The 18,968-nt window shown below is 41.6% G+C and overlaps 2 protein-coding genes across 4 annotated transcripts; both read right to left on the bottom strand.

Annotated features, from left to right (window-relative positions):
- Positions 1–650: 650 nt before the first annotated feature.
- On the bottom strand, positions 651–11,585 carry hps5 (HPS5 biogenesis of lysosomal organelles complex 2 subunit 2). The gene is made up of 23 exons (XM_076089213.1): positions 11,427–11,585; positions 9,662–9,791; positions 9,298–9,408; positions 9,152–9,216; positions 8,874–9,066; positions 8,611–8,741; positions 8,068–8,286; positions 7,910–7,984; positions 7,629–7,717; positions 7,224–7,402; positions 6,635–6,793; positions 6,311–6,470; positions 4,939–5,056; positions 4,396–4,539; positions 4,214–4,282; positions 3,540–4,114; positions 3,222–3,342; positions 2,978–3,127; positions 2,766–2,885; positions 2,404–2,517; positions 2,210–2,316; positions 1,571–1,862; positions 651–1,168 (listed from the first exon to the last, which is right to left on the bottom strand). Exons 2-23 carry the CDS (start codon positions 9,767–9,769, stop codon positions 1,108–1,110), a joined length of 3,360 nt encoding a protein of 1,119 aa, XP_075945328.1. The 5' UTR covers positions 9,770–9,791; positions 11,427–11,585; the 3' UTR covers positions 651–1,107.
- Positions 11,586–11,767: 182 nt separating this feature from the next.
- On the bottom strand, positions 11,768–18,355 carry gtf2h1 (general transcription factor IIH, polypeptide 1). Of its 3 annotated transcripts, none has more exons than XM_076089216.1 (15): positions 18,188–18,355; positions 17,622–17,783; positions 17,324–17,516; positions 16,782–16,947; positions 16,553–16,646; positions 15,334–15,483; positions 15,153–15,232; positions 14,899–15,032; positions 14,735–14,822; positions 14,552–14,640; positions 14,198–14,315; positions 13,689–13,779; positions 13,329–13,444; positions 12,593–12,685; positions 11,768–12,512 (listed from the first exon to the last, which is right to left on the bottom strand). In XM_076089216.1, the coding sequence occupies exons 2-15, from the start codon at positions 17,773–17,775 to the stop codon at positions 12,426–12,428; spliced, it is 1,653 nt and encodes a 550-aa protein (XP_075945331.1). In that variant the 5' UTR covers positions 17,776–17,783; positions 18,188–18,355; the 3' UTR covers positions 11,768–12,425. The 3 variants fall into 3 exon arrangements, with proteins under 3 accessions (XP_075945331.1, XP_075945329.1, XP_075945330.1); XM_076089214.1 differs by having other exon boundaries at positions 17,324–17,543; XM_076089215.1 differs by lacking the exon at positions 18,188–18,355 and adding an exon at positions 17,891–18,115 and having other exon boundaries at positions 17,324–17,543.
- Positions 18,356–18,968: the final 613 nt, after the last annotated feature.

The raw sequence follows: 18,968 nt of genomic DNA on the forward strand, positions 1-18,968 counted from the left end.
ATGTTCAATCTGATTGTCCCTGTGCCAGTGATGCAGACAGCTGGGTGAGCTGGAAGATGAGGATTCTGGGAAATGATTGAAGAACCAGGGATGAGGATGAAAAAAGGAACAGAAAGGTCTCAGTTAAACCAGGGTAGAGGAAGTGACTCAAAGTTTGGTTGTGTCTCACACGTGAAGCACCAGGCTGTCTGCGTCTTCCCTTTGATGCTCCAGGTGTGTGATACCATCAAATGAGTCATCAGTCCCATTTCATTACAATGTTATTAATATTATCTCTGTTAAACCACATTACCCATAATCCACTTTATGTGACATTCAAGATCTGAAATGTAGAAATGTTTTATTCGCAAGAATGTCCTGTTGAAGAAAATACAAATACTTGAAATACAGGAAGATAAAAGGCCATTTCACCGGCCTTTCCAACTTATCTTTAATGGTTTCTAGTTATGTGGATTGTTTTAGGTGGTTGTTTTAGGTTTAATGCTCTCACAACCTTTAAGAAATAAACCCTAACTATCTATATGACTGGATACTAGGGACACATGGGATTACATTATCATTTAAAGTAAAGAAAAAAGATTTAAACTTCATATTTTTTAAGCTTTTGCTGTGCAGAAATAAACAAACACAAATATTAAGGAAACTGCAGGTTGGATTAGAGCCACTCTTGTGTTTATTGGGTGCTCGTTATGTGGACTTTTCCCCAATCTTATTGACGTGCATGGATGGGAAAAACACACATTTACCAGGCTGGACTATCATCATGCCAACAGAAACATTTTGTTCTTTTAACAAACAAACAAAAAATAAAAATACAGAACTTTTATTCACATATCAGTTGGTTGGACATTTGTTGATACTTGATTTTTGTCCTGTACATGCAAAAAACACATTTAAGTAAAAGTAAAAGTTAATAAGATAATACTGTTTTCACTGGAAGGATATGTACCTTAATTTAAACTGGAAAGGTTTTATAAATAATAATAATAATAATAATAATAATACAGTGCACAACTTCCGTTGCAGCTACAGCAGCAGTTACTGGGCAGATTTACATACAGTGTTAGTCATGTTATTTGGTGTAGAGAAGCTGCAGCTGATCTTTCTTTAGGCGTGCTGAGACCAGAGGAAGCGATCACAGCGCTCAAGCATCGTCTGGATCATTGCTCTGAAACAGAAAACAAAAGAATAGAACTGTAATACCTACAAATGAAGTCCATTCATATTACACCAATTCTTTTTGATTTTAAACGACATTTCAGATTTCATTCACACATTTTGGTTCTGATAGATAATGTTTGGTTGATTTGTATTGAACTAGAAAGGTTCCCTCAGTAGAGGGTGTGTCTGCAGCAAACACTGCTGTAATGTTTGATTGAATGAATACAACCCACTATTGGCTAACCCCTCCCACAACAAAAACACTCATTTAAATCAATGCAGAGGTGCACACGATTGATCTCATTATCTCCTTGCGGAGATAATAACAACAGTTTGATAATGGGAGTGCGGGAACTCCTTCCCACACTTGTGTTCTCATTGAAGTTTGGTAATTGGCACCCTGACCCACCTCTGCCTCTTCTCAGTGACTCTCAGAAGCTCACAGACCAGTTTGGAGTGTGGCGAAAGTACCAACTGCACTCCACACTCCTCCAGGACGGCCATGGCGCGGTCAGGCCCGGCTGTTCGGGCCAGCATCAGTGTCAGGTTCTCTGGGCTGATCTTTCCACCACAATCTGCCGAGCCGTTGGACCAGCTGCTCCCATTCACACCTGTGACCTGCTCTGAGTCGACCGCACTGCTGCATTGCTGAGATAACTGGATCAAGAGCTTCCACTCTTCCAAGGTCTGAGGCACAACACCTGGAAACCAACAAAGGGACAGTACAGAGACTATGATGGTGTGTTTTTTTCTTTTTGGCAAACATGTTTAAAACCAGTGTCATTTAGTTTGATTGTGTTCCAGTCGGGTGATTCAGGCCACTCCAGTGAGTGCAGACAGCGTCACTAAGGTAAATCATTATCATGGAATGTTACTGATGTTTAACTACACGCCAAGTGTAAAAAAAAAGGATGAACCATTGTTTGGACTAAGCAGTGCACCGTGGATTTCAATGCCGTACACATGTAATGTTTTAGTATTTGTCTCAGTAACACCTGACACACATTACACAAGAGATTTAAACTCTGCTTCTGCCTGAAAGTTTTACCATCAGCTTCCTCCATCAGACTGATGTCATCCAGCCGACAGATGGTGGCGAATGCTTCTTTGCGACACCGCAGCTCACAGCAGAGGTAGATGTAGCCCGTCCAATACCTGCACACACACAATATCCAGATGTAAGCTCACAAACAGAAACAGTAAAAAAAATAAATAACTTGAGTCAGACAAAATTAGAAGTACCCGTGACTGCGGCAAGTTTCTGCCATCTTCTGCTTGGAGGACAGGTCAGCAGGAAGACGAATCAGGAGAGACAGGAGGCGCCCATAACCCCAACTGAAACAATGAGAATGCCACCTGCAGCAGGAGTCACATGAATTCACAGTTACATTCATTCTTATACTTTACTTTCACAGTATTATTTGACCTCGTTGTGGCCAAATAGAATCCAGAGGTGAAATGTACCCATGATAGTATCTTAGTTCACATCTATTCAGACACACTTTGAGTTTTATGACCTCAAACTCTCTAGGCCTTAAAATAAATTAATTAAAAAGGATCATAAATCTCATTTTGCATTTTCCCCCACACCAACAGGAGCAGACCTGGGCTGTCCATCAGAGCTCAGCGTATCACAGCGTTGAGGGGCATCGTGGGTAAGTGCCAGCTCCAGCCAATCCTGTCTCAGGGATTCTGGTTCAAGAAGGGACTGCAAAAATGACAACCTAGAGGAAGAATGAAGAATGTAAAAATCAGCACCACGAGGAGTTCAAAGAATCTTTCTGTCCTTGACAAATAGATGAAAGTAAGGATGTACCTGTGCTCCTCAGTTTGTGATTGGACCAGATTATCCAGGTACGCCAGGAAGTGGCTTTGTTGAGCCATGGTTATTACATCAGCAGGAGTTATCGTAGGATAGAACTGCGTAAATGAGCGTACAGCCGCCTCGCCGTGCTTCTGATACAGCCTGGATAATAACATAGCAAACTCACTTCACAAGGTCCAACCACAACTGTGATATCAGTATACTGACCGTGTTAGAAAGAAACGCGTGTACTGACCTGTGTAAGTGAGCGAGGAGGGGAGGGGCACTCCAGGGCTGCAGCTCTCTCAGACTGCGCAGTGATCTCAGTAAATCACCTCTCTGAATAACCTCCACCACCTTACTGGACTGAGTGAGACCTACAGAGAACGACAAGAGTTGATCTTTCAAATCATTTGAAAACAAGTAGAGTATCAGAGATGCACGGACCTCTGATTAAAATTACAGTTACAAGATGAGATGCAAGTATTTATGTTGGATACTTGAAATTTGAAATCTGAAAATAAAATACAGGAAAAAAAAGACGAGAACAGAGATTTAAGGAGAAGCTTCTGACCTAGCATGGCCTCGATGAAGGAGCTCTGCACCTCCGGCTGATCCTGATAACACAGCAGACACATTCTCCTCACACGCTCGTGGTCCAGCAGAAAGAAGTAAGGGCGCAGGAAAGTTGTGCAACCCAATACTTTATTCTCCTGGTTTCTAAAGCAGCTCATCTCTGTGTATAATGTTGCCAGCTGGGTGAGATTTGCCAGTAGATCCGATGGTACAGGTTTGGGAGACTCCACTCGGACAGGGTCTGGAGGGCTCCCATTTGAAACGTCTGGCTTCTTCTCAGTGGAGTCACACTGGTCCTCTCTCTCTTCCAGCTCACGAGACTCTTCTCTCTTCTCCTCTGCGATGCTCTCTGTTGGTTCTCCTGACGAGAACAAAGACTCCTCTTGTTGCTCTGAGCAGGAGTTTAGATAATCCCACCTCTCCTTTCCTGGTTCATCCACATTTGAATCACCCGCAGCAGCTGACCTGTGCTCTACAGGTCCGAGTATTCGCTCCAGCACCGCCAGCCAGTCCTGCAGAGTTTCTCCCAGGCAGAATGGATCCAGTAGCACCAAAGGATCTTGGATCTGGGAGCTGATGTTGGGAAAATGTAAGGTGTAAATATAAGTTCAGCTCCTATAGGCAGTGAAATCTTGCGGTCAGGATTCTATCAAAACGGTGCACAGCACTTACATAGCTCGCTCTGTCGCTGATCGAAGTTCCTGCATGTCGGCCTCTGAGTTTGGCATTTCATCATAAACTCTGTGACGACAAATATAATTCACTTTTATCTGATTTACTTTTAATAGTCTATTCAAAACAAGATATTAGCCCAAAATCTGTTGACAGTAAAAAAGGGGTTTTAGTCCACTTACTCATTGTCCATTTCCTCCGAGTAGGAAGCTGAGGCTGACATTTCCGAATGTCCGCTGTCCCTGAATTCAGGCCGTTGCCAGAGCTCAGAGTTCATCTGGAGGGTGTTGATCTTCTCTGTTGTCTTCTTAACAAAACTAGAAACACTGAGAAAAACAAAAATCGAAAACCCAATGATATCACATTAGATCTAACAACCTGAAAAGGCAAACAGAGCCATTAACATATGACAAATGACTGAATGTGATGATTGGAAATGAAACCTGCCACATGCGTCTACACAGATGAACAATGTGAACCCATGGTAAAAAATAGATGTAGCTCTTCAGTGGAAAGGGGAAGTAAGCCGTCTAAAAGCACAGCTGCTCTTGAATAATTATAGTTACTGTAGGAGTTTCAATCTTCATCGAGACAAAAGAAGCACAATCCACAAGTAATCTAATCTGTGTTGAATAAAACTCAAAGCTATCTAAGATGACAGCGTCATGCCTGTATGGCTGCTGTGACACATTCTTGTATTGTCCTCTATGTCTCTGGATCTTCACCTGTCTTTGACAGCCTGCAGAGCGATGCGGGGGGGTTTGGGACGGAATGAGAGGGGGAGGTGGAACGGCAGGCCTTGCTCAGATCGCTCAGCCTCTACACGCTCACTGCTCTGTGGATCTGAATAAAGATGGGGGCAAGAGCCAGAGGACAAACACAGATGGATGGAGTACTGGAGGGGAATGATGAAAGGCAGAGGACATAATGCAAGCAGATGGAGCAAAGGTGCCAGACACCACTATCGCGACAACGTAAATTAAATGCTGCACGATGCAAAAAAAAGCAGAACCAAAATGGTGATTATACGTGTGATACAATGAAAAAGACAAGAAACTTGACATTAACAGCGGGACAAAGAGATAATTGTGATCGTAACACATCAGAGTGATCATTCAGCTCTCACAGCAAATCCACTGATACAGCACTGCAACTTTATGGATTAAAGGATTTTGTTTTTCAAATCAAAAACTAATTTTAATGCCAAACATACAAGACAGTATCAGAAGCAGGTACATGTGATCAGCATGACAACAGAGACAAAGATTAAGAGGAGTATATAAAGAGTCAAGTTATTGTCACATGTATAGATGCTCCTCTTCATGTTTTGTTTTTGATTGGTCAGGTATTTTAATAGAGTGCGAGATATGAAATAGAAAATAACGTCACTCTCTCTTCACACTGAACTCAGAAGAGGCAGAAAAGGAGTTTGTTCCTGATACACACACACACACACACACACACACACACACACACACACACACACACACACACACACACACACACACACACACACACACACACACACACACACACACACACACACACACACACACACACACACACACACACACACACACACACACGTACAAAGCAAGGAGTGAAGAAAGAAACAACAGCGTGTTTGAATATTTTCTTGTTTGTATATTTCGGCTTTAGTTGTTGTTTTAGCATTGGTGCAGTTTTAGCATTTTGGGGTTTCATTTGTTCGTCTGCAGATTAAACAAAAAAATGTGTTTTTAAGAAGATAGTACTAAACAGGTGTTGATTTTCATTATTATTTGTGTAAATTAGTTCATATGCAAAAATATCCTAATAATTCAGCCTTTCTGCAGACATTCCTTCTCTGTGATGTCTTAACAAATTAACGTATTATTAAAGTCTCACCCTATTAAAATTGATTCCATCTGGTAATTATAATATTAATACCACTTCTAGTTGTTATTATAAGTAATCAATATATTAACATAACACATATGTTTATTCATCAAATGTAAATTAGTCCTTCCAAAAAATTGGGAATATAATTTTGTATGTTTGAATTGCAGTAATTTTAAAGAACAGCATTTGTTCATTTAACAGCTAACAATCTCTTACCGGGATCCACCGGATCGTCGTCCTGCACAAAGCTGAACTCTTTGAGCCGCTCCTCCTCTGACATGGACTGATTGATGAGGGAGCTCGTCTCCTCATCCGACTGACTTCCTCTGCGGCTGATCACACGATAGATTCCACAGTCCAGGACGTTGAAGCTCTCCTGGATGACGATATGTCCGATATCAGTACACACTCTTTTGTTACAATATGGATTTACAGAAGCGGTGTGCTTAAGTTACAACGGGCTCATAGAATCATAAATGTATTGAATGACCAGTATTCAAAGCGCGATGTATTTATCTCCAGAAAGTTACTTAAACCTACATGTGAGGAGATGCTACTTCTTCGGCTGCTGGAGGCGGAGTCCAAAGGCTCCAGTTTAGTGATGACGTCCTCCAGCTGGCCGGTCAGATCCAGGTGCGTGCTGGAGCTGAGCTGGGACCTGAGATGTTCGAGGCGGTCGATGGGAATAGCTTTCCTGGCCTGAATTAAACAGGAATGATGAGCAAGGCTCAACACAGAGGAGCTCCTACTAAGATCATGAGACATCTAGTTAAGATTCCTGATTTCTAAAACACTTGATTTACTTCAAACTAGAAATGTTTAACACAAACTACTATGGTCAACATCAGGCTATGTACCTGCTGTGTTAAGAAGATCATGATGTTAGGTACTGAGATAATCACTTGTTACCTATGTAATGAAACTATTATACTGTTAGCAGGATTCATATCTAGCTCTGGCACATTTTATGGTTTGGTCATTCAGGGTGAAACATCTCAGGATCACAGGTATATGATGTGCTTTATCCTTAAAAAAAACCAGGAAGTCAGAAATTCACACGAATATCTCAGCCCAGATAAGTCCGGTACCACAGAGACGAGGCCAGTTAGCGAGGCAGTGGCCATCTTACCCTGCTGGTGGCGATTGTGTGCTGGAACATGCAGCAGACCAGAGCAGCTAGAGGCCAGGACTCCCTCCGGAGCAGACGCTCAACACAGCGCTCAGCAGATAACAGGGAGAGGTGGGACAGACGTCCACTGCCGTGGAGACAGAAGAGCTCGTTGCGGTAGACCGCGATGTCAACCAAGTCTGCAAAACCAGAGAGCCGGTTTGGATCAACTTACAGTAAATCAAACGGGAACAAAAGGGCTGCATGAGCAATGATAAAATGGTTAAATATTATGACCCTTTCCATTGCATTATTGTTGACTAGTGGTCCTATATCAACATATTTACAGCTTGTGTGTGTTTGTGAATAGAATGTTTGCTTAAGTACTCCAAAGGACCGCTTTAGGAGGAAGCAGCACAAACACACCTTTGACTTCAGTCCACAGAAGCACTTGTCCGTTCTGAGGTGTGAAGATATAAATAGCTGAATCAGTCCAGGTCAGCAAGTTTTGGTCTCTACACATCAAAATAGAGAGTGTACAGTTAGTCAAGAGACAGGCTCGCTTGCAGATGTTATATAAAAATGAAGGGAGGCTTTTTTTTGATTGATGTCTTTTGCAAACAAAATATTAGCCTTTTATTCAATAATGTGCATATGATTAATATAGTGATTGACGATAATAAGACGTAGATTATTACTAACATTACCCAAAATAAAGCAGTTTCTGGAAGGCGATTGACTGGGGGCTCTTCGGCACTGGGTTGTAATGTTGTGGCTCATCTCTGCAGGTAACAGAAGAAAAAAAAGACAAATTAGGAGTTTGGCCTTTTAAAGACGACGATTTAAAAGTGGGAACCATCAGTACCTGTAAGTGATGAGAGGCAGAGGAGGACAGGCCAGTGGCTGTTTGAACTGATGGGTGCTCAGAACCTCACCATTGAAACTGGCCTCCCATATTCGAGACCCCGGACGGGCGGAGTACAGCAGGGGGGGCTGACCAACTAATAATCCCCTGTTCTGAGGAAAGAAACATGCTCCATACTCCCCATCACGCTCCTTATTTCCAACACGCCAGAACTTTTCCCTGAAGGCAGGTAGAGAGGGAAAAATACACCACTGCTGAGAGTAGTCCAGGGAACATTTTTTATTTAATTGTCATTTTCTTCTTTCATTATTACGAGTACAAATGACACAGAGAGTTAATATCTTACACAAAGTTAGTTGTAGCTTTTGAATAAGAAAATATATAAGAATACGTAATTGTTAAAAGTGAAGAATCCTTAATTGGAAAATAGATTCACTATCTCGCTAAAGAACACTTTAGCAGGGACAATATTTACCAGTATGGGGGCATTAATCCGCCCTGTGAGTCTCTCCCCCTATAGAGACGCAGCCAGCTAGTACTCACCTCTCTGTGTCACAGAGGTAGCAGCGGCTCAGGGAAGATATCAGCAGGCGACCATCTTGGTACCCGAGCTGAACCACTCTGGAGTCCACAGTGGTGACGGTCTGAACGGGGAAGATAACGAATGATGACCCCTAGACACAAAGAAAACAATATCAAATATGCAGTAATTACTAAAAAGCCAAAAATCCATATACATACTGTGTATATATACACATTATTATTTAGGAAACAAACTATCTCCACTTTGAATCAGCAGTCACTACCTTGCCCATCTTGGAGGATCCTGCACGGAGGAAGGACACCTTGCCTCCCGTGTCCCCGACGAAAACTCTGAGCGCGCTGGTGTCCCAGCAGAGTGCAGTGATGGCCTGACCTCTGTGCTCCCAGGACACACTCACTCTCTCCGGACGACCCCGTCGCTCCAGCTGCAGCTCCCACACCACCACCAGACCCTGACTGGAGCACAGACAACAATGTGAACACACGGGCAACAAAACCGAACACATAGATAGACTTCTTCACTTATTGGAGAGACTCTAACCTTGTTGCAACAGCGATAAAGTCTTCGTCATGAGGGCAACAAGCCACCTGAGCGATAGATCCCTCCTGAAAAAGAGTGCATGATGGATGTCCCTTACTATGTGCAGCTTTATCGGTGGATAGAAGACCACAATAGTCACATGTTACCTTGTGAGTGAGGATGAGCCTTTGCTTCCAGCCCTCCTTCTGGATCAGGTGCAACCCTCCTGCTGATGTTCCTAAAGCGAGCCACTTCCTTGACACTGCCAAACAGGTACACTGCAACACAGAGGACACAGTATTTAATCATCTGTTCACGTAGCTGTACCATTTTTGGGTGATAACATAGTGTAGCTGTTGGGATTTTAATCCATTTTTGGATGTGCAGACCCAATAACTGTTCATAGTAACACAATGTCAGTATTTTTTTCACTCTGAAGTACTTTAAAGACATCAGATAATAAGCTACTATAAATCATCCATGTGTGATTCAATTACAAGGCCGACTCCGTCATGTGATGGTGAAACCTACCTTGAGCCGGCCCGAGTCCAAACGGAGAGCAGACAGAAGTGGATCGAGGCAGTCAAACTCTGCCAGTACGTGACTGTGGTTCTCTGGCACGACTGGTATCAGAGGCATGTTGACTGGTGATCCTCTACAACTGAGAGAGAAACGGCATTCAGCAACGTTAAGACGTCAAGAGTCCCTACTCTGCTTCCTCACATACTACGGCCCTCAGCCGCGTGGCATCACATGACTTTCAGTAGTTCACCTACCCTCTCAAATTGACCAGTCATGACTTCACTTTACATTCCACTCTGGTTAAAAAAATAAACATGTTATCATCTCCAGTGTACCATTCGGATTTTCAAATGCCTCTTGTCCTAGAGCGGCCATTTCATTTATCCAGAAAGACCTTTTCGACAGGACCGGAGGACACCATTCAGCTCAAAATGCAGCGTGTAGTTTGTCTTTGATTTGCTTGTTTTGGTTTTAGGTGAACGTATGAGGAAGCAGAAACAAAACTAAGCAGATCATTAGAATAATCAGATACGGCTGGCAAAATACATCAATGTGTGTGCGCAACAAAAATGTTTTAAAACTAAATGACGGATCATAATTGCTCCTGAGCTTTAAAGTAGTTGACACAAGTATCTCAAAAGAAGTAACAGTCAACTCTGACCTCTCCCTCTATTTGTTAACACTCTACTGCAACAGGAACGTTTACACAGCTGAATTGTCCTGCTGAAGAGACCTAGGGCACACATGCACATGGGAAGGCACTCATAAGGCTGTTTATTGCAAATGATTGTGCTTGAATTTTGCTCTCTGACAAACAAAATTGCCCTTAATCACATTATGACATGTTGAACCTGAGGATCTCTACTGATCATCTCTGTCAGAGCCCTCAGGTTTAACATGTAGTTGTAATCTCTATGGTTGTAATGTGGTGAGGAAGTATTCAGATCCCCTACTTAAGAGTGAAAGTAGAAGTAATACACTGTACAAATACTACAGTTGTAAAGTATCACATTGAAAAAAATGATCAAGTATCAAAAGTAATCAATACAGGAAACCCACTTATGTGAGGGTTAAACCATTTAATGAGCGTTTTATTGTTTTAGTTAGCAGATCTAAGTGAAGCTTTTTAAAATCTTATTTTTCATACTGGAGAGTGTAAACCATATTTTAGAAACTCATTGCGAGTTTTCTATATGTAAAATTGTATCACGTTAAAGTGACTCGATCTGTCAAAATACATGAGTAAAATGTACAATACGTCAGTCAGAAGTAGTTGGTGGAGTCGAGTAAAAGTACAAAGTGGCACGACATGGAAATACCCAGTGAAAGTACCTAATACATATCCTACATGACTCTACTACATACAGTACGTGAGTGGCGTTAAAAGTACTAAAACTGTCTCTCGTGCTTAGCCTTTAAGGCCCTTTCATGGTTATAGTTTTAGTTGATAATACACATTAACATCAGTAATATTAAGTTTCTACAGCTAAAAGGGGCGATTCAATCAGTCTGCATCACGAGACCCGTCAGCTGACACTGATGCTCGCGTTTCTATCAAAACTACAGCTCAGAAACCTTTAAAGACAATAGTAGCAGGGCATGGGTATGCTAAATATATGTTACGGTAATTCGAATTATGGACTGAAGTTCAGTGCGCCTCTGTGCCACTATGTTTACAATAACACGTTAGCAATCATGCTAGCTAGCTAAGACAGCGGTGTTTTCATTGACCTTTTAGCCGTTAAAACTCACCAAATGGTCGCGTGACACTTACCGACTACAAATCCACACCCAACCGTTGGTTTACATCGCTGGTTTCCTTCACTTATATTTGTGGAGAAACTCTGCGGTCCGTCTCACGCCGTCTCTGTGACGGGCAGCTAGCCGAGCTGTCACGGCTCCACTCAGCTGACGTGAGGACACTTCCTGGCTGAATGCCTGACTTTGACACAACGACACATATCGTCCATATTCTCCAAAGCAGCTACGCATTTAGAAGAGGCAACATCCGACGCTTCTCTTGTAGTTTATAAAGCACCACGGCAGAAAAACTATCGCTAAAACCTGAAATAAAAACCAATTCATGGACTTAATGAAATACTGAAGTTTCAAAAAGAAAGTGGCATGAACAAAAAGCTCACTTTAATGCAGTGACATTTTTGTCTTCAGTGCAAACAAAAAGGTGCAGACATTACAAACCAGTGACAGTGTGATTTGAGGCACACACACACATACACTAATGCACTCAGTGCGACATGTCTTTACAGTATTGCTATATTCACGTCACCTTTTTGCTTCGGATTTTCTGGAACTTTGTTCCTACGAAATCGACCCGGGGCTCAGAGGGGCTCCTTGTAGGGCCGAGCTCTGTTTCTCTGCTCTGCAAACTGATGAAACGCATGTTGGCAATCCTCTGCTTGCATTCCACACGTCAGCCTGTCGTCCAGAGGGCCTTTCCGAATGTCCATTTGAAATTTGGTCATATTACACCATTTTAAAAAGTCCCCTTTAACCATTATCGGCACCATTCTCTCAACCGTTGAGAAAACACAAACAAAAGAGAAAGAAACAAATGATAGATATCTGTGACCGAGATGTCGGTTGAACAGTTTGGGATGTAGCAGCGTTCATCTACATCCTCATCAAACCCGTGAGTGTCTCGTCCCATCAGGCTGTGATCTGTGGTCTCTTCTCTTAGTAGAGAACCCTCTCAGGTCACTTGTCCATATCCTGTGATCTCTTCATTGTCCTCTCTTTGACAAAACACCGGACCTCAGGTTTTCCTCAACATGCGACGGGTTTGCCAGACGTGGAACTTGCTATAAGCTGTCTGCAGCATCTCCTCCAAGTGCCCTGTGAGCTGTGGGGGAGTGAAAGACGTTAATACAAGGCCCACCGGGTACAAGACACCGAGTCATCATTTACAGCTCAGAGACTTACATTTGTACTCAAGTACTGACGCTGAATCTTCTCCTGAAAAGGACAAAGCTTGGTCATCTGGAATCTCTCGAGGTTCGACTTCATTTTCGTCACCTATATATATATATTTAAAAACAAACTATGAGGTGATGAGAACAAATCTGAAGGAAAAAAACACATCAGGAAAATCTGGTAAAAAAACCCTTCCTGCTTTCTATGAAGAGAGACTGGCCCCTGTAGTGTTGGTGAGGAACTATACATCAGCTATATACTATACTATAAGTTATTATACTGCTTAGTGACAGCCACTTTGGTTATCTATAAATTTATGTAAATTAATTAATACACAAAACTTGGCCTGTTGCCACCGCGACCCGACCCCGGATAAGCGGAGGAAAATGGATGGATGGATGGACAAAACACTGGGATTAGTGTCGGAAAGTTTTGCTGACATCTACTTTGATTCAATGTTGTAAAACAATAAAACAAGACAGAATCCAAGGGGCTTGAATACTTTGATCAGCATTATGTTTTGTATTATGAATTTACTCTGTTGCCTACAGTTATGGGCAACCGTGCTTTATATTCCTTTAAACCACACATAAATGTGAATAATTCAATTTGTATGTGCTATTAGTGCCAATATTGTGTTGTTGTTGCTAAAGTCATTGGTGGTCAAGACAGGGAAGGAGGGAATACATTTCTGTGTGGGACAATAACAATGTGACATCCTTTCAATAAAGTTATTATCAGTCACCTTCTCCTCCAAAAATGGTGTGTTTACAGGAAAACAGGACCAGAAGTGTCTCAGCAACTCTCCAGCAGCTGCATAAAGATGCCTCAACTCTCCTTGAACCTCAGAAGGTACCATCTCTGAAAAGAAAAGAGAAACAAAGATGGAATACAAAATAAAGTACTGCTAGTTTAAATGAACATCTGTCACGATTGGTTCCGGTTTAAGCAAATGAAGAGATTAGAATCCCTCCATCTCTACAGAACGCCCAGACACAGTCTTATGGAATCAAACACACTACAGATGTGCTACACTCACCCACTGATCACCAACATCCACAATATGTAGTAATAATGATATTTAACAGTTGTAAGACACACTTACGATTTATGGCTTGCTGCGTTGCTGCCTGCATGAGGATGCCACCTGAAGAAAGTGCTGCAATGGCAGAACTAGCAGTTGTGTTGGACAACACCTGCAGAGAGTATTTCTGTGTTTAACACTTTGAAGGCACCATTCATAGTTGTTTTTACATATTCTTTGACTTTTTAGGAAAACTGAAAATCTGGATTATTTATAAAAACAGTTTGCTATATTTGTTAAATTGTCACGATGGAGTGAGAATCAGCAGATCCTAATTTGTCACAGTCTGAATCATCTTTGAGTTCTCCTGATGGCACCGCGTCCCAAGAAAACAACCAATCAGAGCCGAGGAGTCACGAACAAAATGTCAATCAATGCTGTAGCTTTAAAGAAGTGGGAAACCTGCAGGTATCTGACTGGAGGACCAGCCTTCCTGATCTTAACCTGAGGACTTGTGAGCCGTGAATGAATAGAGAAAACTCAGTGATTGTTGATTCACAACAACGGCTGTGTGTTCTGTGGGATCTAACCTGAGTGAGGTTGGGTTTGTAATTGACCATCTCGTGCCGGATGTAGTTGACAGAGTTGATGATATCCTGGCTTGTCGTATACTGTTGGGACTGAAGTGGCACTGGACCATGAGCATACCTTATAAATAAAAAGAGGGAGAGAGAAGCATTATATTAAAACACGTCACTCTGAATTCAGCTGTTTAAAAGCATAAAATTGGGGCTGCAAAACAATTCATATATTCACTTTATGTGCTGAAGAGACATTCCGGTTTATAGCCACTGGCTATCTATAAAAAGTGTTTCATGAATCGCTGCCATTCAGAGTCAACAATTTGAAGTCACCCTCTACGGAACAAAGAATACAAACTGTACCTGTCGGACTTCTTGAGGTTTAACGCGACTGTTTTCGGTCTGTTTTCCGTTTGCAGATCTTCATATTCTATGGCTTCTTGTAATTTAACCTAAGGAAGTTTGCCAACAGAAAAAAAGTGATGCAGTCTGTTACAGAGTAACACATTTTGAAAACGTCTGTTGAAGCTGCAGAGCCATCGTCACCTTCTTTACAGGAGGCTGGAAGAAGTCAGAATCCCTCGAGTTTCCATCTGTACTGCTCGTCTCACTGGCTTGGTCAGCTGGTGTTTCCCTTTAAAACTGACACAGTTAGCAAAACAAATTAAGAGATTAAGCAAGTTATACTTTTTCTAAAGCTATTTCTTTACCCCTTCCGTGAGCCGGCTGCCAGCACCATGGCACTGTGATGGTTGAAGCGCTTGATGATGGCAGAGTTGCTGCTCTCCTTCACCGTCCGGTTCGAATTGGAAGTTGAGGGAAATGTTGTACAAACTCCGTAACCCTGCGTCACAAAAACACCAAGTCTTGAGGTCCAAGGAGAAAGACGGAAAAGAAAGCTGTGCAAGTAAATAACGTTTGAGTAGTATGACGTCGCTGTGATTGGCTAATCATCAACACTCACCTCGTCTAATGTTTTATCCTCCAACGACAGGAGGTCCACCAAAGGATTCTTCACTCCTTGAACCACCATAGACCTTAACCCTGCATGGGACAGATTTAAAAAACAGATTTGTGGCTTAGCGGTTTACTGACATCGCTAGAAAATGGGAGATTTGCATGTGAAAACGCTTTAAAGCTCCTACCCTGGTCGTCCTGCTTGGCACACTCGGAGAAGATATCCTGTGTTCCTGTGTTGATGCGGTCTCTGTGAAAATAATGGGACTGGAAAAAGCGGGTCCAGAACTCCTTCTCCGTCAGGTTATGAGGCACATTTTCACAATACTTCTGTTTCACTGCAAGTACAATGTAAGTCAACATGAATATATTATAATGTATTTGCACTAGCTGCATATTTAGGATCAGTGACTGAGGTGACCAGGAATGCACTGAACTGTTTATCTAAAGAGGTAACAGCTGATGTCACAAAACAATTTCTCCTCTCTGGCAGTGAAATCACTGTTGTATTTCTTAGTTGAAATACAAATCTGAGCTTGCAGCAGCCTTTTTCTGGTCCATCAATACTTTTGCATCTGATAATATAACTAAGTTTGCTAACATAAAGGATCAGTGTGTAAGATTTAGTGGCATCTAGTGATGAGGTGGCAGGTTGCATCCAACTGAATACTCCTCCACTCAGCCCTCCCTTTCCAAGCATGTCACTGAACTACGGTGGCCAAGAGGTATCATTAGGATATCATTTCTACTAGGAGCTACTTTAATCGATAGTCTTATCATTTATTTTTCATGACTTAATAACTGCTTGCAATATTGTCTTTTTACTTGCAAATGTTTTATTAAACAGTAACATTAACGAGCGTAGTTGTCACTAACTCGAGTATTCTTCACATCACCTGGTTCACCTCGGCCTCTCTGCTCCGTGTGTGTGTGTGTGTGTGTGTGTGTGTGCTTGTAGTTGGAGGAGCTCAGCCCCGACCCAGAGAGCAGAGGAAATGCATGCTGCAGCGAGATATTAAATTACACCAAAACATTAAAAAGAAGCGGTAACTTCGTAGCTTATCCATACTCCGGATTTATAATTCATAAATCAGCAGTGGGGTCCACTTTAATACCAGGTTTTGGTACCCATTCCTCCCTTCAGGTAACATGAAAACACAAAAGGCTCTCGCTCGAGCCAGTGCTTGGTTTGTCCCTTCTGGGCTGCTGTAGAAACATGGCGGACTCTGTGGAAGACGCCCCTCTAACTATGTAGATATGAATGACTCTTTCTCAGCAAACATAAAGATTCTTAGTTTGAGGTCATTGTACACTAATGAAAACATAGTTCCAAATATTATATTCCATTTCTGCCAAATAAATTCCCCTATATCCTCTACACTGTTCCTTTAAGATGTTATCGTTTACCTGTAGGGTATGTTCTGAAGATGGATTCAATAATGTCAGCAGTCAGATTATATCTCAGGCCATTGCAGCCATCTGTCTGAGGTCTAATGTCTGCCTGTAATGCACAAAAGTTACATTTAAAACCATGTTGTTACTGTGGAAGTTATCAATGCTCAATCAATTGGGAAATTTAAGATAATATTTGTTTTCAAAATGTAAGGTCTAGTTGTGTCAGAGTTGATGTACTCACCAGAAAGGCTCCAGATATTCCGACTTCCTGTTTGTTGTTGGATAAAGACGAGTCTGCGTGGTTTGTGTCTCCTAACCGGTTAGCCCAGAATTCATCTGCACTGATCACCTGACTCACGACCAGATCTTTATACAACTGGAAAAGCACTGGATCTTCTTGAAGCATCCTACAGGAGAAAACACAATAACAATATTTTAAGAAGTAAATTATGAATGAATAGATTAACACATTAGTAAATAATGAATGCCTAAGACCTTCATTGGTGATATCAAGAGGAAGGCGTTGATTTATAACTTCCTGTTAGGTATTGATTTACTGTAACACATCCAGGACCAGGAAAAGACTTAATCATAGTATTAAAAAAAAGGAAATCCCAGAAAGTTTCTGAAGCAGTCTAATACAGCAGTCCTGCAATATTTCCTACCTCAAGAAGGTTTTAATATTCATTGTTGCCTTAACAACAGAATCTGTTGTCTTTAATGTCATGGAATATTGCCAGACGTATCCTTTAAGGAGGATCTATTGAAACACCTCTGTCTCACCTGTTTTTCTCCTCCAGTTCCTTGTTGGCTTTCTTCTTGAACTTGGGCAGCAGCTGCTGCAGCAGCTCCTTGGCGGCATCTCTGTCTTTGAGTGCACTGCTGTCATTGGAAAAGTGGAATGTGGTACTCTCGCCAGTGTGAAGCACCAGCTGCAGCTGGATTTTGGATTTACCATCTGGGCTGATCTTCTGACCTGTACAGAGAACACATGAAGGACAGGCTTGAGGAAGGCTTGAGGACATGCCCAACACATCGTTATTATAGCATTCATTGTAATAGGATGGTATCAAGTACTCACAGCGAATATCGGCGTACAAGTGGCTGACTGTGAAGCGGTCTTTACCCTCTGGTCCCCAGGCTATCCGTTCAGCCATCAGGTAAAGTGTGCCATCCTGCTTCCTCTGGCGAACCTTCTTCAGCACCAGCAGCACCTCCTCTGATAATGATGCCATGGCTCCAACTGAAACGAGTTATTCCTCATTAATAATCATGTCCTGCACAGAGATACGGATCTAATCTAATTAATCTCACAGATAGAAGGATAAAGAACTGTGCTACCTCACTTACACAGTATTTACCGCTATGACTAACCCACCTAGTCGTTACTTGACCTGCAGTAACAGTAACGTTACCATGACTTAGATATCAAGCACTTTGTATGAGATGCAAGCACGAACTATTTCAGCTGATTTCACTACAACGTCCTGAATAAATGTCGTGCGCCCTTCTGCCAGGTAACGTAATCCAACCCCATATTGATGTGTTGACGGTTTTATCATATTAACTTAGCTAACTAGCGTTACGTTAGCTAACGTTAACAATCAAGAAGAAGAAACCTGTCGGAGAAGTCCGCAATAAACTTACTTTAACGTTAATAAATCGATACTGCAACGGACACCTCGCTTTTCTTCAACACATAATCTCAAACTAATGTATTCTTGAATATAAAAATAACTGAATGAGTTATTTCAAACGGAATTTTGACTACTCTAACAGCGAGCGTCCCGACTTCACCGCCGACATGACTGCCAGGCGGTGTGTTTCATTCAAATCGTTCCGATTGGAAAACGGGATAAAGAATCAGTTCCGTCAAAAAGTATATGCATTGAACAATTTAACCAATTCTACTAATGATAAAATAAAATAAACGATGATGTTGAACTTGTTTGAAAAAGCCTATTTTGGTACAATTTGGTGCAATATAATTCGGCAAGCATAAATATTAGTCTTTATTAATATTACATTTTAATACTATGCATTGTATTGCTTTTGTATTTAATTAATTCATATAGTATTAATACATTATTTTAATTTATTTATTTTTGCTTCCAAATGGTTGGACTCTGGCAGAAAAAAAGTTGGGGTAAATTTGGATAATATAAAATACTTGCAACTGATTCCAGGTAAATGTACTTACTCTACGATTGAGTATAAATTACATAATCGTTTGGCCCTGTACTTGTAAGGGGCACTCTGTCAAAATAGTTTTCTGTCTATACTTTAGTTTATATTCAGGTGTATATAAAGTTGTGTTTATTTAATTTACGGATAAGATAAGATAATCCTTTATTAGTCCCGCGGCGGGGATATTTACAGGATTACAGCAGCATAGTGCAAACAAGGGACATAGTAAAAACAAGATTAA

Source organism: Anarhichas minor, unplaced genomic scaffold (genome assembly GCF_050575085.1).
Source record: "Anarhichas minor isolate MPS153535 unplaced genomic scaffold, ASM5057508v1 ptg000011l, whole genome shotgun sequence".
Classification (NCBI taxonomy): Eukaryota; Metazoa; Chordata; class Actinopteri; order Perciformes; family Anarhichadidae; genus Anarhichas; species Anarhichas minor.